At 51.6% G+C, this 27,202-nt stretch overlaps 6 protein-coding genes across 6 annotated transcripts; 2 read left to right on the forward strand and 4 right to left on the reverse strand.

Annotated features, from left to right (window-relative positions):
- Window positions 1-1,216: 1,216 nt before the first annotated feature.
- Window positions 1,217-8,184, reverse strand: ETH_00025705 (thioredoxin, putative; the record flags this gene model as incomplete). Its single annotated transcript, XM_013378753.1, has 13 exons — window positions 1,217-1,525; window positions 1,734-2,150; window positions 2,359-2,775; window positions 2,984-3,400; window positions 3,609-4,025; window positions 4,230-4,664; window positions 4,806-5,213; window positions 5,346-5,596; window positions 5,862-6,029; window positions 6,195-6,471; window positions 6,724-6,887; window positions 7,132-7,336; window positions 7,546-8,184. The coding sequence occupies 13 exons, from the start codon at window positions 8,182-8,184 to the stop codon at window positions 1,217-1,219; spliced, it is 4,524 nt and encodes a 1,507-aa protein (XP_013234207.1).
- A 3,546-nt stretch (window positions 8,185-11,730) lies between these two features.
- On the forward strand, window positions 11,731-14,640 carry ETH_00025710 (uncharacterized protein; the record flags this gene model as incomplete). The annotated part of the gene is made up of 10 exons (XM_013378754.1): window positions 11,731-11,813; window positions 11,937-11,997; window positions 12,330-12,458; window positions 12,597-12,653; window positions 12,901-13,171; window positions 13,376-13,506; window positions 13,687-13,722; window positions 14,003-14,251; window positions 14,358-14,407; window positions 14,529-14,640. The coding sequence occupies 10 exons, from the start codon at window positions 11,731-11,733 to the stop codon at window positions 14,638-14,640; spliced, it is 1,179 nt and encodes a 392-aa protein (XP_013234208.1).
- Window positions 14,641-14,844: 204 nt separating this feature from the next.
- On the reverse strand, window positions 14,845-16,150 carry ETH_00025715 (protein phosphatase 2b regulatory subunit, putative; the record flags this gene model as incomplete). Its single annotated transcript, XM_013378755.1, has 5 exons — window positions 14,845-14,892; window positions 14,982-15,062; window positions 15,416-15,646; window positions 15,819-15,987; window positions 16,146-16,150. The coding sequence occupies 5 exons, from the start codon at window positions 16,148-16,150 to the stop codon at window positions 14,845-14,847; spliced, it is 534 nt and encodes a 177-aa protein (XP_013234209.1).
- Window positions 16,151-18,444: 2,294 nt separating this feature from the next.
- ETH_00025720 (uncharacterized protein) lies at window positions 18,445-19,541 on the reverse strand (the record flags this gene model as incomplete). The annotated part of the gene is made up of 3 exons (XM_013378756.1): window positions 18,445-18,784; window positions 18,935-19,339; window positions 19,450-19,541. 3 exons carry the CDS (start codon window positions 19,539-19,541, stop codon window positions 18,445-18,447), a joined length of 837 nt encoding a protein of 278 aa, XP_013234210.1.
- Window positions 19,542-20,501: 960 nt separating this feature from the next.
- Window positions 20,502-21,712, reverse strand: ETH_00025725 (eukaryotic aspartyl protease, putative; the record flags this gene model as incomplete). The annotated part of the gene is made up of 2 exons (XM_013378757.1): window positions 20,502-21,540; window positions 21,612-21,712. The coding sequence occupies 2 exons, from the start codon at window positions 21,710-21,712 to the stop codon at window positions 20,502-20,504; spliced, it is 1,140 nt and encodes a 379-aa protein (XP_013234211.1).
- A 2,116-nt stretch (window positions 21,713-23,828) lies between these two features.
- ETH_00025730 (mitochondrial carrier domain-containing protein, putative) lies at window positions 23,829-25,895 on the forward strand (the record flags this gene model as incomplete). The annotated part of the gene is made up of 5 exons (XM_013378758.1): window positions 23,829-24,121; window positions 24,229-24,454; window positions 25,031-25,188; window positions 25,550-25,616; window positions 25,746-25,895. 5 exons carry the CDS (start codon window positions 23,829-23,831, stop codon window positions 25,893-25,895), a joined length of 894 nt encoding a protein of 297 aa, XP_013234212.1.
- Between the last annotated feature and the right edge of the window lie 1,307 nt (window positions 25,896-27,202).

Here is a 27,202-nt window from a genome sequence, read left to right on the forward strand (position 1 = left end):
TCCCCACGTCCCCGTAAGTGTTAGCTTAATCATGGGGCTAAATGATGTCTAGGTGACACGCAGGTGCCCAGTGGTGCAGTGTCTGGAGCCACTTTGAACATCCCAGCTGTGCTAGACGAGACGCCAGAGTTAGTAGGTGCTCACTCCTGATTTCCCAGGAATTTGACGGCAAACTGTGCATTAAAGCGGAATAGCAGCTTGTTGCTTCTCACTGGGATTGGAATGGCATGAAAATTTGAAGTCCTTTCAAGCATCAGCATTGTGGTACGTTGTTGCTGCCAGGTTCATTGTTGACTCCGCTGAGAAGTGCTGCTCAAAACAAACGAGCAGTTCACGAGTAGTACTTTGTTTGCGGAGACATTTCAACATGTTCTTTTGCCCAGAAGTTTTTCCTGTTGTGGAAGATGCTGGGGGTGGAAGTGAATTTGTCTTGCAGGGCGGTCATGCACAAGCGCCTCATTTTGAGGGACCGCTTCACTGCCAATTTCAGCAGCTGCAGGTGCTGCTAAAGTTGTGGATGCTTCCGTCATTCTGCGCGCTGAGCGTTGTCTGTTCGAACGATGCAGGCGCTAGGCAGATTTTGTTGACCGTTATAGTGCAGTTAGCATCCGCAGGAACGCGCGACCTAGCATTGAGGCGGACCAGCTACCGCACAATTCCTTCCTTAAGAAGACAAGGTGCAATGACGTAAAGCGCAGCAGAAATTGAGGAGAGAGTGGAGGCGCCGGTGGTAGAGATGCTGGTTACTCAGTGACGGGGCTTTGCGATCCGGACAATGACTTCCAGCAACCATACCGGTGCTAACTGCGCCGGACTTCACATGGTGAATAGTGCGCACACAGCGGAGGCAATAAGTCCTATGCCAGTAGTGGCCACACATGGGAACATAATACTTGCTAGCCCCTTCAAGAAGGCGGTGTCCCACAGACTGCCCTCCAGGACACTTCTCCCCTATCCACGCTGGAAGTCGCGAGACATGCCTACTGCCAGTGTTGTAGTGAGCTATGTCCATTGATGTAGTGCCCAACTGTCATCCTCTTCCTACGCCCTTTGGTCGCCAGCACCGACTAAATGGCACCTCCCTGTGAGCCTAGCTTTCAAACAACTTTGTATAAAAACAAATCGCGTCGTCACTGTACATATCAAAGCTCCGTCAACGATCGCGATCACAGTGCAAAAAAAAATGATGCAACGCCATTTAAAGCCGAGCGAAATCTCAAGGCACAGATATTTCCACGCGGCTGCTTGCCTGCTGCTGCACAAATGAGGCGAGGCCTTTGGTAGTCCGCTCTCCCATAAACTTGATTGGAGTATCTGATCCTTTCTTGAAGAACCACACAGTCGGGAAACCAGTCACCTTGTACTTCTCGTCCGGCAGTCGGTTGGCCGCGCCGTCCATTTTCGCCACAACCAGTGACTCGCTAGCTGTCTTCGACTCGGCCGCAAGCTTCCCAAACTCTTCGTAGATGGGCTCCAGCTTTTTGCAGTGTCCACACCACGGAGCGTAAACGAGCAGCAGCACGTCCTACACAAAAAGCGGAACAAAACACCACGAATCCTCCTACACAATACGGCCGCTCATTTAATACGCGGCGTGCCTTCGTCTACACAAGTTGCGCGGGCAACAATATTTTGCAGCATTTCGCACTAGCACGAACGGGGCCGAGATATCCCTACAATCCAAACGTGCGCTGCGTGCTTCCGCACATAAACTCCCATTAGTGATCTCCTACCTTTCCTGCATCCAGAACCTGCGACTTGAACGTGTCGCCAACCACAACTTTCACAGCGCCATCATTCACCGTCGGAACCGGCTGCGACACAGCCTCCACTGCCGGCGAATCAGGGACCTTCAGTTCTACTTTCGCTGTTGCGTGCTGCTGCACAAATGAGGCGAGGCCTTTGGTAGTCCGCTCTCCCATAAACTTGATTGGAGTATCTGATCCTTTCTTGAAGAACCACACAGTCGGGAAACCAGTCACCTTGTACTTCTCGTCCGGCAGTCGGTTGGCCGCGCCGTCCATTTTCGCCACAACCAGTGACTCGCTAGCTGTCTTCGACTCGGCCGCAAGCTTCCCAAACTCTTCGTAGATGGGCTCCAGCTTTTTGCAGTGTCCACACCACGGAGCGTAAACGAGCAGCAGCACGTCCTACACAAAAAGCGGAACAAAACACCACGAATCCTCCTACACAATACGGCCGCTCATTTAATACGCGGCGTGCCTTCGTCTACACAAGTTGCGCGGGCAACAATATTTTGCAGCATTTCGCACTAGCACGAACGGGGCCGAGATATCCCTACAATCCAAACGTGCGCTGCGTGCTTCCGCACATAAACTCCCATTGGTGATCTCCTACCTTTCCTGCATCCAGAACCTGCGACTTGAACGTGTCGCCAACCACAACTTTCACAGCGCCATCATTCACCGTCGGAACCGGCTGCGACACAGCCTCCACTGCCGGCGAATCAGGGACCTTCAGTTCTACTTTCGCCGTTGCGTGCTGCTGCACAAATGAGGCGAGGCCTTTGGTAGTTCGCTCTCCCATAAACTTGATTGGAGTATCTGATCCTTTCTTGAAGAACCACACAGTCGGGAAACCAGTCACCTTGTACTTCTCGTCCGGCAGTCGGTTGGCCGCGCCGTCCATTTTCGCCACAACCAGTGACTCGCTAGCTGTCTTCGACTCGGCCGCAAGCTTCCCAAACTCTTCGTAGATGGGCTCCAGCTTTTTGCAGTGTCCACACCACGGAGCGTAAACGAGCAGCAGCACGTCCTACACAAAAAGCGGAACAAAACACCACGAATCCTCCTACACAATACGGCCGCTCATTTAATACGCGGCGTGCCTTCGTCTACACAAGTTGCGCGGGCAACGATATTTTGCAGTATTTCGCACTAGCACGAACGGGGCCGAGATATCCCTACAATCCAAACGTGCGCTGCGTGCTTCCGCACATAAACTCCCATTAGTGATCTCCTACCTTTCCTGCATCCAGAACCTGCGACTTGAACGTGTCGCCAACCACAACTTTCACAGCGCCATCATTCACCGTCGGAACCGGCTGCGACACAGCCTCCACTGCCGGCGAATCAGGGACCTTCAGTTCTACTTTCGCTGTTGCGTGCTGCTGCACAAATGAGGCGAGGCCTTTGGTAGTCCGCTCTCCCATAAACTTGATTGGAGTATCTGATCCTTTCTTGAAGAACCACACAGTCGGGAAACCAGTCACCTTGTACTTCTCGTCCGGCAGTCGGTTGGCCGCGCCGTCCATTTTCGCCACAACCAGTGACTCGCTAGCTGTCTTCGACTCGGCCGCAAGCTTCCCAAACTCTTCGTAGATGGGCTCCAGCTTTTTGCAGTGTCCACACCACGGAGCGTAAACGAGCAGCAGCACGTCCTACACAAAAAGCGGAACAAAACACCACGAATCCTCCTACACAATACGGCCGCTCATTTAATACGCGGCGTGCCTTCGTCTACACAAGTTGCGCGGGCAACAATATTTTGCAGCATTTCGCACTAGCACGAACGGGGCCGAGATATCCCTACAATCCAAACGTGCGCTGCGTGCTTCCGCACATAAACTCCCATTAGTGATCTCCTACCTTTCCTGCATCCAGAACCTGCGACTTGAACGTGTCGCCAACCACAACTTTCACAGCGCCATCATTCACCGTCGGAACCGGCTGCGACACAGCCTCCACTGCCGGCGAATCAGGGACCTTCAGTTCTACTTTCGCTGTTGCGTGCTGCTGCACAAATGAGGCGAGGCCTTTGGTAGTTCGCTCTCCCATAAACTTGATTGGAGTATCTGATCCTTTCTTGAAGAACCACACAGTCGGGAAACCAGTCACCTTGTACTTCTCGTCCGGCAGTCGGTTGGCCGCGCCGTCCATTTTCGCCACAACCAGTGACTCGCTAGCTGTCTTCGACTCGGCCGCAAGCTTCCCAAACTCTTCGTAGATGGGCTCCAGCTTTTTGCAGTGTCCACACCACGGGGCGTAAACGAGTAGCAGCACATCCTGAAGCGCAGAGAAGTCATTCCTGATGCAAGTTGCCTTTTAACGTGTTTCTTGTATGACACTATTGCTTCACTGGGACTGTCATGCAACGCCTTATGGCTTCAGGAAAGGATACGAGCAGAGGGATTTGTGCATTCAACGAATTTAAGGTAGAATCTGTTAACAAATATAAATCATGGGAGCGCTGCGGCACAGTAAAACTACCTTGTCACTGTCAAGCACGCCGGAGTAAAAGGTCTCGGTGTCGATGCTGAGGATAGGAGAGCCAGTCCGTTGCTGAGTGTCTTTCATTAAAGGCAATGAGGATGTGCGCAAATCAGGAGCTTGAACAACAACTCCTTCAAGGCTTTCAGGCTTCGTGGCATGTTGCTTTGAAAAAGACAAGAGCTTTTCTTCCGTCGCACTACCTGAAAAAATTATGGGTTTGGTTTCTCCCTTTCGAATGAACCAAATTGTTGGGTAGTGAGGAACGGGAAATTCCGGATGGCGAATTTCATTTGTAGGCCCATTCATCTTCGCGACGTCTAGCACCGTAGCCGCTGCTGAGCTCGCAGCAACTGAACGTGCGAAGCGAAAGAACGCCGGCTTTATTTTCTTGCAGTAGCCGCACCATGGGGCTGACACCATGAGAAGCACGTCCTGCCACAAAGAGGCAAGCAAATCACTCTCGCATTCCATAACTTAGTGGAAACGAATTGCGAATAAACAATAGACAAAGCTGCATCGGCAGCCACACTTAAAATGGTGTTCTCTTTTGAGGTCACGAAACTGTAGGCCCACCTTGTCCGAGTTTAACACACGCTCATCGAAATTTTTGGCGACAATGCGTTTCACAGGTCCATCCCATTTTTCTGGTATAGGGTCTGAAACTGTTTCTTCAGGCTCAGGTGGAGCGGTGATGCGGTGTTGCGCACTTGATAGCTTTGAATTGATGAATGATACAGCTGCTGATACTGTCAGCTGGCCTTCTAACTGTTCAGGAGTGGCAGAACCTGCTTTCAAGAAGAACAGCTTCGGTCCACTGCCGGCGTGAAGCCACTTGATGGGGTACTGCAAGGAAAATGTCTCCGCAGAGGCAAATAGCAAGTCTGCGCCAGCTGCTTTGTACTGCCGCGCCATGGCTACGATCCCAGGGAGAACACGAGCACTCTTGTTGCAAAATGCTGAGTGAGCAATAACAACCGCGTCCTGAAAAAAGTATACTCACACACACATGTTATTATGAGATCGAAAACAACTGCATAAATCAACGCAGTCCAGCTGCCCAGTTATTCGCTCAATGTATAGATGCCTCTCACACGCTTGAGAGATCAAACGCACCTTGTCCTCCTTGAATAAAACTGATTCTACTGATGTCGGGTGGAGCGGGATTATGGGATAACTTCCTAATCTTGTCAGTACGTCGGGCGAACCGCACGTATTGCGCTTTGGTCGATGTGGTAGGGGTACCCAAATCATGTCCTCTGTAACAGCTGGGGTGCCTTTCTGTCTGGATGCGTAAGCATGTAATGCTTGGTAGTAAAAGCACAGGACACGTTCTGGTAGAAGATTCTGCCTCGCATAGTCTCGAGCTGTTCAAAGAAAACGTACAAAATGCATGGCTGTACTCCATTTCACAAATTGAAAGCTCAAAGGCGGCTTGTGCCGACAACAAAGTGCTTTCTGCCTCTCGCCGGTCAGCAGTTTTGTGCTTCAAGCAAGCAAAGCATCGGAAGCTAATTTTTCAATGGTACACGTAGCACTATGATATTCTGCCTATAGCAATGCACGGTTCCTTCAACAAAAAGCTGGGAAAGTTGACTTGTCTTCAAGCAGGCGAGTGCCGGTGAGTCTTACCGTTGGCAGCAATGCGTTGCGCCTCCTCATCATGCTCCTTTGCCCATTGTAGCTTTGACAGCAAGTCTTCTCCAGTGCCGTCAAATGGGACAAAGTGCTTCCAGGGAGACAGCTCTTTCTGATACCACTCGTAGTAGGGGCTCTCCTGTTTTAGCAATAAACTGCCGCCTGTGAGAAGCAATTAACAGATCCAAGGCTACTTGAGTCCGCCACAGTAAGTTTGTTGGTGTAACAGGGAAGCACTGCAACAGTGTCACTGTATAGGCATTCGAGAATCTTGGCTCGCAGGAACCCAGTGAGCAGGCCATTGAAAGGTGAGCATGAGCGGCTCACTGGCAATAAGATACGGATTTCTGTAGGCAGCAACTGTGCCGTCAAGCAAGAGGATGTACTTGTACTTGGGAAACTCTTGGAGTTGCAGAGACCCCTTTCTGCCAAGTTGCTCTTCAACTTCAAAATTTTCGTCGTTTTCCCAGCTAGTAATAGCTACATCAAGCACATCTGGGTGTTTTGAAGACAGCTGTGCGAGCTGCACTCGAACAGGATTGCTGTCACGTCCACGGAATGCCGCTCGGGGATCTTTAGTGTTCCACTTACGGGTGCCCCAACCCTGCGTACAAAGCAAAAATGCCGCCAAATAGGAGCTCAGTCACGACTGTAGCGCAGTTCCGTCACGCACAAGAGCTGCTAAAGCGACGCATGCAGTAACGTTGGATTCGTGTTTATATAACATCCCTGTGGGAAGTGCGGCCAGTTAAGCACAGTAACACCGAGCAAAGCTGGTTGTGCGAGGTCCACGCCGCCCCTAATCCTGATTGTGCAACGATTTGCCTCATCCCCCGTCGTTCTGCTGCCTCCATACCTGAGAAGCCAGAAGATCCGGGCTAGAAGCCGCGTTCCCAAGGACCGTTGAGCGCGTAACGTCCCACTGGGGAAGTACTATATCGAATGAGTCAGTAGACCCGCACCACGAGAACACTGGTACCCTGCTGTCACCCCAACTTTTTGCGACGAGAGGCCAATCACCTACATTCATTACAAACTCAACGTCTGTGCAGGACACAAAAAGAAGCGCGATGGCGGTCAAGCAGGGTGCCCGTCTATGCTGAATGCATTGTCATTGTCCCTTCAATTTGACCAATACATAAGCAGGCAAATTAAAGGTGGAACGGGAAGAAGAGCACACCGACCTCTCAGCTCTCTAACGGCCCTTTAGACGGTGGCCATGGGCTGCCGACCTACTAATTATGTTAGCGCCGCGGTCACTGACCTGGTAACTTGACAGTGGCACTCAATTGGTGAAGGATCATGTCAGAAAAATACGAAAATGCTGGGAAAGGTCCGTGAACCTTCCTAAAGATTTGGTTGTCCTTGATTACGTAATGCAGGAAAGAGGTTGCAGAGCTTTTTTCCAGCAGCTTGGGGATAGCAGCCCGTAGTTTGGCCAAATCGATCGTCACGAAGTTCTCCAAATCCTTCACAAGAGATACATAAAGCTAAAATGCTTGAAACACTGCACGGACCTGCACATCTGATCGAAGTTCGTTGTGAATCTGCTCTCAAGTTCCTTCATCTCGAGTCTACTCTGTGATTGCGCTCATATTCGACAGCATCTTTTAGCTCTGTTAAATTGCATGCTTGATACATTACGCAAGCAAGCGCATCTAACTGCATGATGGCTCACTTCTTCCAGCTGGGGAAAGCTGCGTGGGCAACCCATAGCTTTGGTCCACGTAGATGAATTTACGGGGTCAAAGCAGCTTGGTTCATGGAGAGGGCCCTGTATAGATACTTCTACTGGCTCGATTGCAAAGTTCGTTCGACGGCCACCATAGGTAACCCTCAAGCGCAGCTCGTGGCCGCTCGGTATTCCTTCCCTTACTCGATATGCTACTTCATATTCGCCGTTACCTATGTCGTACACCTCATATCCAACAGGTGGACCAGACTGTCCTGGGATATGCGGCACAGTTTGCCAACTGAGACGGATGTTGTTAGCCTTGAACCCAGAAGGCACCTCCTGGTGACCCTTGGCATTTCGCACCACAACGCGGAAGTGGCGAGATGGAGAAGGGAATTCAGGATTTAAGCCAGGCCCCCCGGCTATTTCAAATGTGTATCTCAGAAGCCGCGGACGATAGAAGAAACCCAAGTAGACCGCCACAATAACAACGGCGCTCCAAGCCCACTTCGAAGTTGCCACGCTGGCCCAGCGTCGCAAGGTGGAACTGCGACGCCGAGCAGCAGCATGAGCAGGGGCTGCTTTCGCTGCCTTGGACTGCAGCGATGAGGCAGCCAGTTGCCCCGTTTCTCCCTTTGCCATTTTATGGTGCCAGTCCTTTCCACATGTAGCAGATAGCGTGCAAAACGAATTCAACAGGGCCTCATCACTCTGCGCTGCCTTTTCTGACTTTCCCCCCTCTCCAGATAATGAAGAAAGTCTGCGTAGCTCTTTGTGGGAAGCGGGTTTCGTTCGGCTTGGGAACTGGAACAGGCGTGGTCGAACCGACTTGTTCGGGTGAGCACAGGCCAACCGTCAACGGCTTCTACACAGACCGTTTTTCCGTGTCAGTTGAGTATGGTAAATTCTGTCTAAGATCTAAGACAACGCAAAATTGTCAAGTTCGCTTTCCACGAAACCCTTTCAGAGGACAGCCGATCAGAGCAACCCAAGCTGTCGGCAGCCGTTGGGCACCTCCCTTTTGGACTACATCAAGCGAAGCACACGCTTTAAAAAAGCCCACGAGCTCTTAAAAAATGAAAAGGTTCTCGGTGTAGCTACAAGAAGGACGCTGTGCTTAACAGGCAGCGGTGATCAGCTAGCTTGAAGCTGCTGCTCCAGCCGCCGACGGCTCCAGCACAGTGGACCAAGGACAGTGCAGCTAATGTTGGGGGAGGGCGATGCTGATGACTCCAACAAATTACGTCGTTTGCAAGCCTTTGTATTGTCTGGTGTCGTCAAAAGCCTGTGCAAAGTAAGAATCTTCGTTAACTTGCCAATCACGAATAATCGACCCACAGCTACTACACAAGGATTAAGTTGGGAGCATGACGATGAAGAATAAGAGCATGACTTTCGGATGACCCGATGCATGTTGAACTGTATATAATCTGTATATGGCGCATAGGAGCACAAATGTCTACAAGTGCGCTATGCATGGCCAAAATATGTATGCTACCGGACGGCAGACATGGGTAGGAAGTGCCCCCCGCTTGTTTGCGCAGCAGCTTTCTTTTCTTCTCCGTCATACTGTGAATCTAGTGGCTCTACACATATATATGAGCGTGGCATTGGTAACCAAAGCTAAGTCATACAAGACAACTGCGCCCGCTGCTGCATCGGATGAAACGCTGCAACGTAATGTATGGTCCTTAGCCGTAGCTTGGCATATCCATGGCTTCGAGCAGCTGTTAGGAACTGAGCCAAAGAGTTGCGGTTACTCGTCTAAATAGTAAATCACAAGACTGGCGCACTCTTCGGTATCCATCGGCCGCATGAGGTGCCAACTAAAACGTTTGTGCGATGGTGGGGTGAATCCACTTCACCCTAATACCTGTCTTGCGCTTTCTGCACACGGAGCAGGACGTTCACGGAGCCTAAGCGGCTGAAGGCACCATGGGCACGAAAAAGAGTAAAATTAAAGGCCCCTGTGGTGGCACTGCTGTTTCTAGTTTCGGGGCCTCCAAAATTCAGAGGTTAGGACGGTCACGCTGCGAAACCGAGCCTTCTCCCACTATCTTGAGAGTTTAATCGCGGACACTGAATCTATTTTTCCATGATCTGAATACAGCTAAACGGTTGGTCTGCTTTGCTCAAATGTTGGCAACTAAAGAGTCTTTTAAGTCAAGTTGTTGAAAAATCTTCTCCAAACACTAACCGGGCGGAGTTCATACACCAGAGCTGTACGTCCATCCTTGAGGACCTTCTCAGACTGCTTGAGCTCCACCTGGCGCGACTCTATAAGGTATTTGTACACGCCCTGCAGCCAACACCACACATTTGAAGAAGTACAAAAAGCAAACAAACACTTTCCACGGGTCGTAATGCCTCCAAAGAATGAAAGAGATCCTCAGAATGCCTCCGCGATTTTGAGACAATGCAGAGTTCAGCAGCAATGGCTCATAAACTTGTAATTGCCTCTGTTAGCTAAAATATGTAGCTGTAAAAACTCGTGGACTCTTCGCTCTAAAAACATCTCACACCTAGGGCGTCATAAAGGTCAAACTAGGAGACTGGCATGAGAGCATGCGTGCGAGTAGTGGATGTCCTTACATAGATGTTTGGCTGTACAAGGCGTACGGCAAAGGGCTGCAAACTTCCACGGCGCCGCCTTGGTAGAGGCCGCCCATACCATTTCGTGGGTTCCCACGAGCCTCCTGGTTTGCTTCGCCCTACGGCGGGTAGCAACCCAACGATCTGCAGTAGCAGCTGTTGCTGCAAGCGCTCAGGCCCTCTGACTTCCGAGCTCTGTGAATGCTGTGAATGGGATGGAGATTGTGGACGGAAGCCCCACTCTACAGATGTTGCCACCGCTGAAATAGCTGCCGCATCGTCTGTTGACAGGGGGGGAAGTAGTGAAGCCACAGGTGTCTTCCCAGAGGCAGCCACTGCAAATGATCTCTTGACAGAAGGTGACAACACAGCCGCGCCTGTGCATAAGAAACTGCAGCAGAAGACGCCGACAACGATCAGCAGCGCCTGCCCACAGTATTTAGGGCCATAGAGGCCGCCCATCGCTCACGTAGCCTGATGGAGTCTGGGATCAAACGCTCCCGAAGTGGTCTTTGCGGATTTTCAGCAGGATTCAGTGGAGGGCGATTTCGGCCTTGTACATGACAGGCAAATGACAAATCAACAGCCACACGGAAGACGATGAAGCCTACAGGGACGCGAGAACAGGAGACTCCTACCAGATGCGAGGTGTCTGCTCTCTATGCGGCTAATTAATAATAAATGGACTTCATATACATATAAAGTGTGCAGTCTGCTCTCAGCAATACGGTCATCTTTTGCAAAGCTTAGGGCTGTGGCTTGTCGAAGGTGGTGCTTTGAGAAATCCTGAGCAAGACTCAGTTGAAATGATCCCGCACACCTTCCATTACACTTTATACGGATTTCCTATTAAGGGGGGTGCTACGGTTGACTTGCCTAGGGAATTTTGAAAATTGGTAGAGGTGCAGCTTCGAAACGGCGTGGCAGCCTGGGCCCTCAGGGCGAGGCGCAAACAATCTGCGCTGCCAGTCGTTTACTCCCTGATCACTCGTCCTCTTAGCATCAGAAAAAATCATGAAAAAGGGATTGTGGCCCGCTGTCGCCTGTTCTGCTGCTCAAGCTACCCAGTGAGCCTCTCCACAGAGTTTTTGCTGATCACTAACACAGCCTAGCAGCAGCAGGCCATCGATATATAATCAGAATAGCAGTAAGCATCAGCTACTGAACATGATCTAGTTGGCGACGCCTTCGTCAGCGGCAGCAGAGACTGTTATGAAGCTTCCCGTCTCTCCGGGGGTTGTCCCCTACTGCCCGATTGGGCGCTCGCCCGTTAGCTATCCCATGAATTTATGGCATTCTCGGCCAAGACGACTTGTACAGCACTGCGTGCAGCTCCGCGAGTTCCCTGCACAGTATCCGCAGCAACCTTGTTTGAATGTATGGCCAATAGCCTGTTTTATAACAAGACAATGCGGAGCCCGAGAAAGCTCCCGATTTTTCTCCTCCCAATTTGCAGCAGCAACAGCATCAACGGCACAAACAGCATCAGAAGAGGCTGCTCAGACCTCTTCTGTTCACGGCGCTGTCCCGAAGAGCCGCCGAGGGATAAGTTGGCCTGCAAGAGTTAGCAGACGTCTCACATTTTACCTCTACAACATGGAGAAGGAAGACTGGATTCTGCTCTGCATCTCCCTAGGCTGGTGTGGCATATTTGCAGGAGCTGCCGCCTTCAATGCATGGTGGGCGAGGCGGCTGTACCGCAGATCGCAGGCGCTGTAGAGGCAGTACATAGGCCTTCTTTCGCGCATTTTGAAGCCGCAGAACGGGAATGCCATGGTCCTTTTACTCTGTTTGCTGTGCAGGCGAGCGTCAACGCGGGAAGAAAGGCATCCTTACATCAAAGATGCGATATCCACCCTAAAGGCATGGCATTTAGCTGTTCTCTGCCCGCCTTCAGTGCATACTTGTGTACATGCGTGTTTGCAAGTGATTACAAGGGCATATTTGCACATACTGTGCGCGTGCAAATTGTACAGCTATCTGTGGATAGAAAGTCCTCATTAAAGGCTAGCGGCAGCGCATGGATTTGGCCACAAGAACGCTGCGGCGAGCACTTATCTAATGCTTGCATCTGCGAATGAAGCACTTCAGCCACTTCGAAATACACTGTTTAGCCACATGCAGGTCCCTCTGTCTTCCTTTTGATTATTTTCAAGCCAACAACGAAGTGAAATCGCTGTGTAATCTGGGCGCAGTGCAATAAGGCCGTCGTGGAATATGTGGGGGAGCCTTTTGAGGTGAAGATCACGGAAGAGCACAGCGAAACTTTTGCACCATGGAAGCGACTGGTGCTGAAGTTGAAGGGCCCTAAGAGGTCTACACAGGTATTCCAAGTGCTTTACCAACAAGCGCAAACCCCTGCCTTCTAATACTTGCGAACTGGATTCCGCATTTCTCCAGTTCCCGTTTTTGCCTTTAAGGGACCTAGCATGAGGCTTTCACTATGTTGAGGTTTTTCACAGGCATTTGTCTGCGCACAGCGCGATGGGTACAGCGAGCATGAACTGATTGATAAAGTTGTGCGTTTTTCCCTGTTGAGGCAGTATCAGCCGTCTGCTTATGGCTACTAGCAAAAACATCGGCAATCTTGGACAAAGTGTTTGGATCATGTCTTATTCTGCTTGATCTTCTGCGGGTTCCCTGCACCAAGTAAAATTTGTTAAACTAACCAACAGGAAAGCTGTGAATGGCCCGTGAAGCGGCCAGAGTGGAACCATAGAAGAACACGTAATCATGGGATATTTTCAGATTCCATTTTCTGCGTAGGACGAAGAAGAAGGGTCGTTGTGGACTCGGCCTTACCTGCTTAAACAGTGGCTGGTCAATGCAATCAGCGATGCATGGGACGTTATGCGGGTGCTATCGGCACCCAAAGGGACAGAAGGCAGGTACAGCACCGACGGGATAGGGCACTGGAAAGTGATGTCTTTGTTCGTGTTGGCCCCTCAAGACCAGCTTCCGGAGAGTTCAGGCTGCCCGAAGGGAACACCTTCCGTTATTTCCTGCAAGGGTAGCCCTGAGGACAACCCAGATTGGTGTAAGCCTGTTCACTACTTTACTGAGTGGTACTGCAGAAGTCTAAATTAAGCCTTCCAAAATGGGACAGAGCTCCTTGTAGCATCCTGATAGGTCTGATACCATGCCAAGGCGCAACGTGAGCGCTTAAATTTGGGTACCCTTTCCCTAATTAACCAACTACTTTCACGTCAAATCTGCGTCGCCATGCATGTCCGCTATTCAGACCGCTTGATTGCGCCAGAGCAGAACACGGAGAGACTCTTCTCCCACTGGATCGCGAATTCGTGCCTGTTGCTCCTGTGTGCGTATTCAATGAGGCGGGCTCGGAAAGAATGGAAGATGGCCGCTCAACGGGTAAGTTTTCGTTGGTACTTGATAGATTTAGGAGCTCTACTTGTAACTCACACAGCCCGCAGTACAATGGCCCGGCTGCCTGCAATTTTAGCCTGCGCTCTCGGCGTGTTCGGCGTGTTCGCTGTCTCAAGCCGCGGCCCGAATCTTAGGCCCTCATGTCTCGCCATCCCTTGCGTGCAGCTTTCTTCTCTTCGATTCGTCAGCCATTTCACTAAGGTGCGTACGGCACAGCGTTGCTCTGCAGTAAGGGCTACGTCGTTTAGGTGGCAACCACGAGCTACAGCAAACCTGAAAAGCTGCCACCTTTTGCAGTTTTTGCAGAGCTGGCAAATAGAGCAGACAATGCTAAAAAACTGCAGTATTAATATGCGTTTTGGGGTGACAACTAAGTCGTATAGGCATCTGCCTACAGTCAGTTTGGAGCCAACTGCCACTCTGGAGAAACCACTCTTCAAGTGAGGCCCAGTTCGCTTGCAAGCTGTGGGCTGACGTGCAGCACCACCGAGACCTGCAGCTACTGACTACCCGCCAGCTACAAGACGCCGTTCGGAGAAGCCAATCACGAGACACTTCAGACTGTGTCACGGCCGGCGACAAACATGGCAAGGCTCCCCAGGTGCACCTACGATACTTCACGGGGCAGCTTTCGCATGAAGCTATAAACGGCGTGGCTCATCTTGAGATCCGTAGCCGTGACGACACAGGAGGTGATCCTGACATTGCCGACATGCTGCAGTGCGAGTTGGTAAGGCTGGTAATTTGCTGCAGGGTCGCCGACAGCTCGCAGCCCCCTGCATCAAGGGCAGCAAATAGTTGAGCGGCGCTCTTGACGTGCGTGCTGCTGTGAACAGCGACTGCAGGCTCACCGCCCTTCTCCGTCAGATCCTTATATTGCGCTCGAGTAAGCAGCCCTGCTAGGGCGCTGTGCCTCCCAGAGATGACCGCTGAAAGGCGCTTGCGGCCAGGTAACAGCCTGCAGCACACCGTTTTACTGCGTAATTGTACGGCGTTACCTTCCGCAGGAGCACTCTGTCGCTGATTCAGGAGCCACGAGACGCCGCAGACCCGCCATTCCCCGTTGTGCGCACTTACGCCTTAGACCCCAAGGCACTGACTGTGCCTGCCGAGGCGTAAGTGAAACGCAAGCCATATATCTGCATTGTGCAGATACGAGTTGGCCCGGCCTCCCTGTGCTGTCAGAATGGCTAGCTATAACAAATGGCAAGGACGAAGATGCGCAGCTGGGCCACCGCAGACGCCTCAGAAACCCCCCCCCCCCTCCGAAAAGCAGTGGGCGTCGTCATAATTAACATGCGATGGAGCAGTTCGAGAAGTAGCTCAAACGTCAACTCGGAGTTTATCTGCGATGTCGATGTGGGAAACCATCTGAAGCGCACCTCACACAGGCTACTTTTTGACAAATTCTTCCGAACCCAATGAATTTTCCACTGGACTTTACTTTCGGTTGTCCATACCTCTCTAAATTCTTCAAACGAAATCATTCCGTCCCCGTCCTTGTCCGCCTGCACAATTGTTCGGTCCACCAGCTGCTGCAGCTGTAGCACAAACAGAATTCCAACAATACACCCACCTGGAAAGGCAAATCCTACAACAAATAGACTACAATATTGACTTATCCAGCCTCATTCGGTGCACCTAACTCTGTGTGAACCGGATCGCTGTGCAAACAGCGCCTGCTGCAGAAACTTTAGGAGACTCGGCAAGCCTCCACCTCAAGGTAGACACCGACAACGAAGCAACAAGCCGCCAACCAATGGCTAGAGCTGGCGAGTCTAAATCCAAATTAAAAGCATATCTGCCATGCATTGCCACAGTGGTGGGCAGACCATCACGTCTTCGCGAGCCAAAGCCCTCACTCAACTCCACGCCCCTTGTGGCTGATGCCCACCTGCTGGTCGTTAAGGTTGTTTCCCACCATCATTTTCATAACGGCAAAGAGCTCTCCGTTGCTTATGTGCCCGTCTTTGTTGATGTCGTAGACATCAAATGCAAACTTAGTCTTTTGCATCTCGTCCGTGCCAGCTGCCAACTTCGATAAACCCACAAGAAACTCTATGAACGAAACTCGGCCATCGCCATTAGTGTCAAATATAGACAGCACGCGCTTCACCAACGGGTTCTAAAGAAACAGAAGCGCAACACACGCAACAGTGTTTAGGCAGCTCAGCAGTGGCAAGCTTTTGCATGCAATGACGATCCACGGGAGCCCCTTTGGAGCCAAAATAGTTACATTTACGTGCGGTTCCCGAAAAGGGTGAAAACTGCACGACTAACTGCGTTTATGAACGCACATCTGCGATCTCGGGAACTTCAAACAGCTCGTGGGGGTCCAGCTCGCCGTTCTGGTTCGTGTCCAGCGCACGAAAGCGCTTATAGAGTTTCTTAATATCGCGCTCACTGAAGTTTGCGGCTTGGACGAGGTCTTTTTGCTCTTGAGGGGTCAGCTGGCCCTGTGCGTTGCTGCGAGGAAGCCACACACCGCGAACACCACTGCAAATGACCTGGAGTCTTATACGTTATTGCAGCTTACTACCACCACAGGCGAGCTGTAAATGCGTCAAGCAATAAGTGTTGTTCTTTAAGGGCTGCTCTCGCGAAGAGCGCAGATCACAACGCACCCCATGGTTGCGAGCCAGTCAATGAGTGCACAAAGATGAGAGGCACTGCCCAGCTGTAACAGCGGCCGCTGAGGACCCTCGGGACCGCTGATGCCGCGCTCTTGCCGTTTCTATCAGCGCACACAGAAGTCTTAAAAGTTCCCGTCTATGTGCTCGACAAAGTGTGTCCTGCCGAGACTCGCTGGCGCAGTTGCCCCAGGCGCAGAGCTCCAGCGGTGTGCTTGGCTGCCTAGCCTGGAATCTGCTGCCTCACACCACGTTTAGAATCCGGCAGTGAAGCCCTGCAGCTCCTGCGCGCGGAATTTTTGGCAGATCAGCCGCAGCGGGGCCAAGGAGTGAAGAAGTGTGGCTTGGTAGTGGGCGCGCGTCAGACAGCGCCTGCAGCCCAAACGTAGCCGAAGGGCAGCGCGACAGAGGATTTGAACAAAGTTGGTATGCTTTCAATCACGAGAGGAGGACAGCGAGTCAGCCCTAATGAGCCCCGGCTCAATACGCCTGCGCATGCGTAAAGCAGACACTACTGAAATTTACCCGCGTTGCCTGTGCTGCCGGCTCCGTCCCCAAGCAGAGGAGTTAAAGATCTTTAAATAAGTATAGTCGGTGCCCGAAGAAATGGCGTACACTCGCCTGTAAGGAGCTTTACTCGCCACTCAGTCCTGCGTAGGACGCCTTGATTGATTGAAGACGGGTAGCGCAACGATCATCAACGAGACAAATGTCAAGGTGTGAAATGCGCGGTCTATATACAGCAGAACCAAATAAGCATATTCAAGTCTAGATAATATCTAACAACGATGAAAGCAGCAGCTGCAGCCACTTCACGCAGCGCCACACCAGCACATACAAGAGGCAGCGATGAGCACTGGGTGTCCCATTCCGTGCCCGGGGGAAACTTAGCAGGAGTTTCACTGAATAATTTATCTTCATATCACAGTTTATACTTTACTTTTACCGGGCATATTTCACGCAAAATTTGGCCCCATGGCCTCTACTCCGTCCAGAACAACGTCCCAGTGGACAACTGCTGCGCGGCCCACCCGCTCACACTGCATTCCATCCCTTCCGCGAGCTAGCTTTAGATAACTCTACCAAGAAAAAAGTGAGTGGGAATGCTACGTGACACCCAGTGCGTAGTATGGTGACAGGGGCACAATCGCACCACAGGGACGTTCCACAGCGAGGCGAAACTTATCATATCACTTCGAGCAACAGAGATATCGTAACAGATGGCATTCAGAGCATCGTCACTTTGAATTTATAGCACTTAGAAAGTATGGTGGGCTCGAATTTCCACCACCATGACGTTTTCCCTCGTGCATGTTCAGCAGAAGTATCTACCAGCAGTGTAGAGCGAGTATTTTGCAACACTTTGGGACAATACGTCCCCAGATATGCTTGCAGAGGTGTGCGTAAGTCTTGAACTGCCCAGTGTGCAGCACATTCACGCCATGTAAGCCAAGTAGACGCTTCACTTCCTTCCTCAGCAGCGTCTACAATTGGAGTGGATTCTGAACCACAAGTCCACGCAACACTGCTGCAGCAAATGACATGGTTTGGCCCCAAAACAACTCCCAGAAACTATAACTACGCTCGTACTGAGCAAAACAGTAAGACGTTGGCAAGTGTGCAATTAAAGGGCAGCAGTTCAATTTGAGGTGTTCAAGAGGCTGCTTGAGATTCTATGCAGCTAGTCGCGGGTCTCGCAGCTGAAAGAGCTACCCAAGGATCGATGCAAACGGCACCTCAACCTAAACGGCTCTTCGCAGATGCCGCGGGCACACTCCCACGAATGCATGAACTTCACTTGCAAGCCGCTGAGCACACGAGCGAAAATTGCCGTAAGGTTACTCTGTGGTCTCTTTTTGGCTTAGGGCGATATATGATTGTAAAAGAAAAGCTTGAAATTCAGCTGAGATATATGAGTGTCGGCGCTGAGGCCTCCAAGTGAAGGCCTCAACCTTTTCCCGTGCGCCTTTCGCTAGCGTATTCCCAGCACCTTCTTGGTTTTGCGTCCTCGATAGAACGAAATCGCAGCAAAGATGTTAATTCCCTGTACTCTGCATATAATGCATGCACTGCCGCGAGGTGTTTCGCCGCGACAATCAGACTGTCAGTGTTTGCGTGGCAACTTTAACCGACAGCCTTCACTAGTCGCAGCGCAGAGCACCCAAACATATCCACCCCGAAGACTACAGCCTTGGCCCGCATCTGCATGCGTTACTGCTATTAACTCCCTTTAAGAGGAGCTAAGCTCAAATAAAGCAGCAAATACGGAGGCAAGTAGTCTTCCACTTTAACCTCAGCCACGGCGCTGCGGCTGCGGGAGATCACGGAGCGTCATCATCCTGTTTGAGGGAGGCGGCCTCCGGGAAGAAGTGCTTCGTCCTCTGTTGTTGTTATTATTGTTATCGGGGCCATTGTTGCTGTCACTGCCTCCCCCCCAACCGAACTTCTGCCAAAACCAACCACCGCCCGACTGGTTCTGGCCTGACTCGTTCTCGTTCCCCGCAGCAGAGGGTCGTGCGGCTGCTGAAGACCCCCCAGCCCCTCTCTGTCTGTACCTCTCCTGCTGCTCTCGTCTAATTGCCTCCAACTCCGCCTCTGGATCCTGCCGGCGGGCAGCTGTGGACTGGCTTTGCCTGTGACCCGCATAGCACAAGTCCGCAAGTGACACAGGCACTGATTATGCATGCCCACGCCTACAAATGCCACGCACAATATCAGGAAAAGATGCATCGGGATGCGACAAATAAAACAGATGATAAAGTTGCGCAGAAGAAGCAGCCCACCTCGATACAAGCGGGTGAGCGGATGACTGGCCAGTGCCTTGGCCGTCAGTCAGATTTCCCGCTGATTGCCGGCCAGCCGATGCTGGAGAAGTCAATGAAGAGGCTGGCGGTAAGCCCGAGTTTTGCTCCTCTGGAATGCTACTAAATACTGCCTCTATAAGCTGCGCGTTGCTGGCCAAGTCGTCAATACTGACATTGTCCTCTAATACAATGTACTCTTGAGGGGCGCCATTCTGAACGTGAGGAGGCCTCCCCACCCTCTGACGAAATCCAAGGGCTTTGAGAAGCTCGAGGAAAAAAGGGCTGACGTTCAACACTTTTTCTCGCAGAGCTGACCCGCTGTTTGCCTTCACCCATTTGAACTTGGCAAGATTTGGGTCCTCCTCTTGAGCAGCCTTGACGATACTGCACAGACAACAACGCAACGCAACATGCTCTGTGATACACGCAGCCTATAGTCAGGTGAGCGCCCAGAGTCCGCAGAAGCGTCTGCTTCGTGCATTCAGGTTCCTCACTTATTTACGATTTTAAGCACCAACTCGTACGCCTTCCTTTTAGCTGCATCGCTGATCGGGGCGTCAGCGATTCCACTCAAGATAGTCTCCATTGTTAAGGTTTGCTTAATTCATCCCATGTTTCCAATGTAGCGGAACTCCGCAGTGGGTATCTTGTCAACCACCCATGGACTCAGCTTGCGAGAATCTGCGGCACTGCCTACCCGCCTCTACAAAGCTGGATAGATTTCACAAAAAAAGAAATGTACAAAAAGTCGTGACCAAATACGAAGAAGCTCTCCACTCTTGTGTGTTGGCTTCTGCACACTGCATCCAGCCACGCTTCTCATGCAGCTGGTTGCCCAGAAGAGTCCGTCCACGATGCATGCATCGCTTGTAAGGGCTGCGGAAATGAACATTGGCAGATCAGTAATAGCATAATGGCACAGCTGCATTTCACTCTATATGTTATAGCATAAGAAGCCAGTCGCTCATGAAGGGCCCTGAGCGGCTGCCCTGTGCCAAATTTAAGGTAACCTGGATCAGTGAGCTTCTGCCACAGGTTTTCAGATCGTCGTCCTGCCGCCGGCAATTTTTCGTTTTCAGCATTTGATCGTTCTTATTTCTCACTAAGGACCACTGCTTTCGAGCTCACTTGATGCTGGGATGGCGATTTATGTCTAGTTAGTTTTCAAGTCAACTTCATCTAGCTGTTTGCTTTGTAGGATGTCTTGAGACGTGATGCACGAAGTGAGAAAACGCTTGTCTCCCAACATTTATTGAAGAAACGGGCAAAAGCAGCTACAGCAGGCAACACTGCCTGGCTGGCTAACTTTTCTCTCGTGGAGATGGCCTTGAGCTATGAGATTCCAGTGCCAGTGCCAACCGCCCAAAGAAACTGTGGAACTGAGCATTCTGTAGCGTTTGAAGATCTGGTTTCTTGTTTTAGGTAGTGTACTGGCCAAGTAGAATAAAGATGGCGTCCGCCGCGCCAAGCCCTCCGCTGCGACTAGTGTTTCGAACTCTCAGCTTGCACTCACTGCTCTGCAACGAGGTTCTCTTTAGAGTTCGTTTTATCCCTCTATTTGCTGCTGGTTACTCTGGAAGTAGCTGCTCAACCTGCTAGCGTCTGACACGAGGTGCAGGCCAGCAGCCTCCAACTGCCAGCCCGTAGCAGGCCATTTGCCTATCGCAGGTAGCAGTTTCTTAAGTTGAGCTCTCCGCTTTATTAACGTTTTGAGGGATTTAATCGCCCAAAGACTCAAGAATGTGTTTGGGGTTTCCTCTCGTGCGTTGGGGGAAAAAATTTCTGGTGTGTGGAGTAGCTCGCGGAAGGCCACAATGCGTCGGCGAATCTGTTTAGTCTTATACAAAAGAGGAAGTCTTTTTATTATAGTTTGAAGGAGTTTCACCACGTGGAGGGTGTTCAGGCAAAAGCTGTTTCGCTGTTTGCGCTGTGGCCGTAGCGGCGCAGGGGAGCCTGGAAGGTGTGCGGGAGTCGTTGACTGTTGGGGCGTTTTGCAAATCCTGAAGTGACATTTCCCTGAGCCGGAGTGGCTGCTGTCAGTGAAAAGCGGCTCACCAATGCGGGCCCGCCCGTGGTCGAAGACGGCGTAGAGCTTTCGCAAGAAGACGTTTCCCAAGACCTGAATTCCAGAGAATGAGTTGAAGTGGCAGCAGCGAGCGCTGCGCTGTGGACGCACAAACGTGTGGCCCTGGCCAGGGGGCAGCTGCAGAGGCATGAAGGCCACGGGGCAGTCAGGGGAAGGGCCAACGGAGCGGGAGGGGTCGAAGTACTCGGGAGGGTCCAGTGCGAACTCAGTGGGGTCTTCGCCGGGAAAAGGCGCCAGGAGGAAGGAAAGGCGTTTCATTTCGGACTTTTCCGTCGAATTGCAAAAAGAAAAAGCCCCAATCCTGTTCAAAAGCTGCTCCGCAAACTCCCCCGAAACCCCGACCCCCGCAGTGCCCGAGTCCACCACTGCGCTGCAGGGAGCCTGAGGGCTGCACAGCCCCAGGCTGGCCTCGTCCACGCGCACGTCCCACAGCCCCAGCTCCCAGCGACTCTGCGAGATGAGGGGAAACCAGGCAATCTTGGCTTCTGGATAGAAGTGGCTGGGGGCGGAAACAGCGTTTTCAGCCCAAGTCTGCAGCCCGAGGCACTCGCATGCATGCACGCAACTCACTGGGAATTGAACCCCCCAAAAGTTATTTCCCCTTCTGAAAGCAAGTCCGCGGGAAGAGCCAACGAGAACACGGGCTCGCGGATGAAACCCCGCGAGGCCATTTCCTGCGCCAGCGAAAGGCCCCCTTCCGCACTCGGAAATCCTGAAATTCAATTTCCTCTTCTTGTTCAGGACAAATTGAAAGAACGCCGAGAAATACCGAGGCCGACAATGCCGTCAAAGGCTGCAACAAATATAACTAACTCAACTACTTCTGACGGACACTTTGCTGCTCACGAAGCTCAGAAAACGGATGCTCCGGCTGTCGGATCACTGCGCCAAACTCGCGGCTGGGAATCCTGCAGAAAATTGAGCAGCAGTTCATTAGCCCTTTTGGCTTTTCTGCTGTCTCCGACTTGAGTGAATTTAGACTTGCGTGATGTTCCGCAGATGCAAAGAGTCTTTGCAAGTGAAAGAGTCCACGGAGCCGGAGGCGTAGGTCACCCGCTTGGCTTCCTGCACCTGCAAGTTGCCGGCGAACACTTTTCTGAAAGTCTCAGACATGTCAGGGTTGAACCGCCGGTGCTGCAAACAAGAAGCTGCAGCGCAGCCCGTCGAGGGAACCCATGTATGGGCGCTGCCTGCAGCAGGAGGGCTTGGGAAACGCAAGAAGCGGGGGCTGTCTGCACACTCACCAGTGTCGAAGAGAACCCGGAAAGCTTGGGGCGGCGTCCCTATCGCAATGTACCCAAAGAACCTAAACAGTTGAATTATAAAAAACGCCACAGTTCTGGGAAGATAGGAACGAACTCACTGCAGACTGCCGTCAGTTGCAAGCGGCACTGAAACAACCTGCGAATCTGAATCCGGTTCATCAGGCAGATCGGATTCACGAAAGGCTTCTGCGGGTGAGAATCGCACGTTGCTGTGCGCATTTAATAATCAACTTGCGTACTTGAAAGGTCTCTTTGGTGCTTTCGCAGTGGCAGACGCCCAAACGCTCTAGTCGGTAATGCAACAGTGGCGCCAAATAACAGCATCAGGAGCCGCCGCACGCCGGCCCGCTCCATGCCTCAGCTCACGGAGTTGGGCAGCAGGGTTTTCAAATTTTGGGGGATATATGTTTGCACTCAATCGCAGAGGTCTCTGGAACGTGCCACCTTGCGTTCACTCAGGAAACGCACCGCTCGAAATGTGTGCCTCTGGGCTGTACAGACGATTCACGTGGACATCAATCTTTTTGCGGTTTTTCATTTGATATCACGAGATCTGATCGGCACGCGAATAAGCCAATGTGCCCTGTGAAGACGAGCAAACTTGGATGAAACGCGGCGGCAATGTCGCTCAAAACGTGCATTGAACCTGCCTCGACATGCTCTTGCAGTATTTCTAGCTAGTAGTATTTCATGAAAAAATCTTGCTTAAGAGCGTTGGGCTCTTTGAAGCAACTGTATACTCCACAGGAACGAATTATATTAAAATGCACGAAGCCATTACCTAGCTCTTGTGGTTACCGGCACCCGTTGCCTCATTTCCAGCAAATACCACGCGTAATTGATTTCTTCAAGAATATATGATAGCAGATGCAGCTATGAGCGGCTAAAAACTACAAACAACACAGCAATGCATGGAGTCGAAGGGGAGCCGTGTCGGCGGCAGGGTCGCGGCGTGTACGTTGAGCTGACGCTCATAATTCAGCAATTTAATGCACTAATTACAAAACGACAATCTTGGTTTGCTGCACTATTGCAATGTTTTCTCTGTGGGAAAACGCAGTCTCTGCAGCAGGCCTTCGCCGGGTTGTGGGTTGGCTATCGATGCAGCAGCGCGTTGTATCTGCCCTTCTGTAGGCATTCCTGCTCGTGGGTCTTCACCAGTGGTTTAAAAGAACCAATTCAGGTACACTTTATATTAATCAGGAAGGCTGAAAGGCCAGAGCAACGCAGAGGGCCCCCTCGCGCTGCAAATCAAATGGGGGTACCCTGAAATCGACTTCCGGTTTTCCTCGCAGTGTCCCCTGCAGGAGAATGAAGGAACAGATCAAATAGAAAGCCACAGAACAAACGTATCTAGTGCTTTCCCACTGCCCCCCTCTGCATTTCCGTGCAAAGACACAGGCGCAGCTGTCTGTCTCCAGCCCTAACAGCACAGTCCCTTCATTCCGTAGGAACAAGGGGCTACCTGCGGCCCCGTAGCCTTCTGGGGCTGTCTTCTCGCTGTGTGACACCAAAGCCCGCCATGGCAGCAGCAACAGCAGCGGCTGCTGCTGCAGCAACAGGGGAGGAGCCCCTGCGGTACCCGTGGCTGCCGGCGGACCAGCAGCGGCTGCCGGCCACCATGGCCTCCGCCTCTATGGCGGGTTTGCTGTCGCGGCTTGTGATGCATCCGCTGGACACTGCGAAGGCAGTCATTCAAGTCCAGACGAAGACTCTGGGGACTCAAAGGTGGAAACTAAGCGGCTCAAAGACAGCACTGACACTCTCCTCGATCTGGAAAGCTGATGGCGTCGCTGGGCTCTACAGAGGGTTTGCGTAAGCAAAAAAACCGCAGCCATTTTCTCCTTTTTTGCCCGCGCCAGGCCCCGCGCCGGGCCGTGCGAAAACCCCCGCTCTTCTGCTACTTGGCGTTGTCTCTGCAGCGTGACATCTGCCCTGGCAGTGCCCGCGACTTGTCTTTATTTCAGCACCTACGAAATCCTCAAGTCCCGCCTCTTGAAACTTTCAAGCGGCGAAGACGCGCAGCCAGCAGCAGCAGACCAAACCTTTCTGTCCGCGCTGCTGCTGGACTCCGTCTGTGGCTTTTCTGCCGAAGCTATTTCTTGCATCTTCTACCTCCCCATGGACGTCTGCAAGGAAAGACTGCAGGTACTCTTTGCGGCTCTGCAGCCGCTTGTGGCGGCGCCAAAGTTGAAGGCATTCGTTGCTTGACAAGCCTAAAGCCTGCCAGTGGCTTCTCACAGTTACTTTTCCCCGAAGAGCCCTATTATTTATTGTTATTATTATCATTATTGTTGTTATTATTGTCATTGCTACTATTTACGGACTCAACAGGTGTACTCGACGCTGCGTCCGGGTGAATTCTGCAAGCGAAAACCAACTCTGGCTGAAGTGGCCACTGCCGGCGGGTTCCGCGGCCTTTATTGCGGCTACGGCGCCACACTTTTATCTTTTGGCCCCTTCAGCGCAATTTTCTTCACCCTGAATCATGTCAGCTTGTCACAGCAGTACAAGTGCATTAACAAACACAGGTGGAAAGAAACTGACAACCACCAGTTCAAGTCGTGACTTTTCCTACGAATGAGTGAATAGAGAGAAAATAATGGTCTCCTTATGCCTAATTCCGTCATTTTTGTTTGTTTTGCAACAGTTTCGCCCCAGCGTCGAGCCTCTTTGTGGCGGTGTCTTTGTCACTGCTTTGCTGCATCAATTTCTGTTCCGCAGCAATTCGGAAAGATTGCAAACAGCCTGAGAGGCTCTGAACCCGCTTCCCCGAAGTCGCCAACTGCAGAATGCTGCCCACTTATTGACGCCTCCGTCGCAGGTGCAGCTGCTGGAGCTGCTGCTTTCTTGACTGCGCCTTTGGACAAGGTGAAACTGAGGTGAGCCAAATCTGCAGGACCCAACTTGCGCAGCAGAATACCAGTGCTACTGCTGATTAAAACTTACATTCTTTTTGAATCCAAGAAGTAAGGCACAGAATCAACCAAAGAACATAGATCGCTGTATATCGATTGCCTGGACGATACTGCTTGACGGTAGAATCCATGGAGAGGTCTGGTAAGGTGGCTTGCCTTGACAGCAGGAGTTGAACAGATGCTTTTTGCTAAGGGAAACAGTTTATTGCACATATCACTGCATAAATAAATACTTCAACAATATGCGGTGTGTACTTGCGGGGCCTTTTGACCTGGTCGAGACGTTTTCTCTTTCTGAGTCTGTTGTCGCGGTGCTTCTTCTCAGGCTTCAGGTTCAAATGGAGAACTCCCAATGCCTCGAGCAGCCTTTCTACTACAGAAATTTCTTCCATGTGGGGTCTTGGAGGGTCTATAGTAGCACGTGGCTGCCTGCTGCTGCTTATTGTCTTTGCCTTTGCGTATGTGTATTCCTGTGTACGCGAAAAAGTGAAGAGCCGCAGATCTTCTGTTTGTGTGCTCAGGGTTTGGCCTCTTTGTTCAGATCTGAAGGCCTCAGGGGCTGTTTTGCGGGCGTGGGGGCTCGCACACTCTTCCACTCGGGATCTCTCTTCATGACATTCCTCTTCATGCAGACTGCGCGTAATGTATACTCCCGTTACTGTGAGGCATAGGGAAAACAGATCACTACAGCTCCGATAGAGCTGTATGTGAGAGCAGCTATCTCAGCAATTTGCAACTGAGACAAAAAGGCTGGTTCATTGCAGCAATGAAGAAAGTATATGCAATTGATTGTGCCCAAATTGAGTTTTTGTGAGGCGTAGAGGCGCAGCCAATTTCGGCGCGTCAGCACACCGCCGTAAGCAGCCTTCGGTGATCCTGGCCAGAGCTGGCTGGCTGCGGGCCAGCTGCGGCCAATATTGGTTTAAAAAAAGAGCATGAAGACGGAAATGAGCGCGGAAGCAGCGATGATCATGTCGCACGGGGGACTGTGAAAGACCGAACGATTGACGACGCGTGTGAACCGCCTGCCCAGCCGCAGAGAAAAGGCGTGAAACGTTCTGGGCTGGCTACTAAAGCTGCACCCAAAAGCTGGGAAGCACACTCTTTTTTTCTTATTTTCACGTGATGGAGCCACATATGGCCAAATGTTCTGAGCAGCAAATGTTCTGAGCAGTGTCACAGTGCTTCCCAAGTTTACGTGGCTCTGAACTGCTGCTGGTGCTCTGAGCTGCTGCAGCACACCACGCTGCGGTACAGCCGCACATTATGGAGGGAAGAAAGGGAGTGCCCTTACTTGCACTGGGCTGAGGGAAAGGCAAGGCTTAGATTTGGCATTGCCGCTTTGCAGTTGGCCTTAGACTGCGTGTGCCCGATTTTCACTTCGGGCAGGCACCACGAGAACAGATCCTATTGAAGGCGCAACGCAGAAGATATCTGCAGTGCCTGTCACTGTGGCGCTGTACTGCTAAGATAAAGTTGAGCAAGTGTCTGGAACTTGAAGTCCGCCGAGCAACAAATTACGCATTTATGGCAATGAACTGCTGAACCACTTCCGTGTTACTGATGGCTTCCCTTTTTCGCGCGCTGAAAAGATATACCAAGCACCAAACCAGCAAAACTAGATCTGCAATTGCGTTCACAGTTGCGTATGAGTATGCACAGCACCTCACCAACATCCCGAGGTCGCTGCCATCCCTCTCAATCCAAGTACTTTTTGAGAAGCCACGCTTGTAATTGAGTCGGTCAATGATGTAGTAGTTAGACAAGCAAAATATTGCGTCTCTCAGGGACAGACAGCCAACTGTGTCCCAGGCGGTTCCGTCGCAGGCCCAAAGCAGTTCATTGAACACGCCTGCAACCGCACTGCACCCAGCAAAGGGCTGTCCTTCGTTTCGTCCGATCGTGCTGCCGATTTTCGGCAGCTTGGGCCCTTCAGGCTGTTCAAACTCGTGCTGAAACAGCCCAGGCTGTACCAGAT

This window comes from Eimeria tenella, genomic scaffold (assembly GCF_000499545.2).
Source record: "Eimeria tenella Houghton genomic scaffold, Eth_scaff97, whole genome shotgun sequence".
Taxonomy (NCBI): Eukaryota; Apicomplexa; class Conoidasida; order Eucoccidiorida; family Eimeriidae; genus Eimeria; species Eimeria tenella.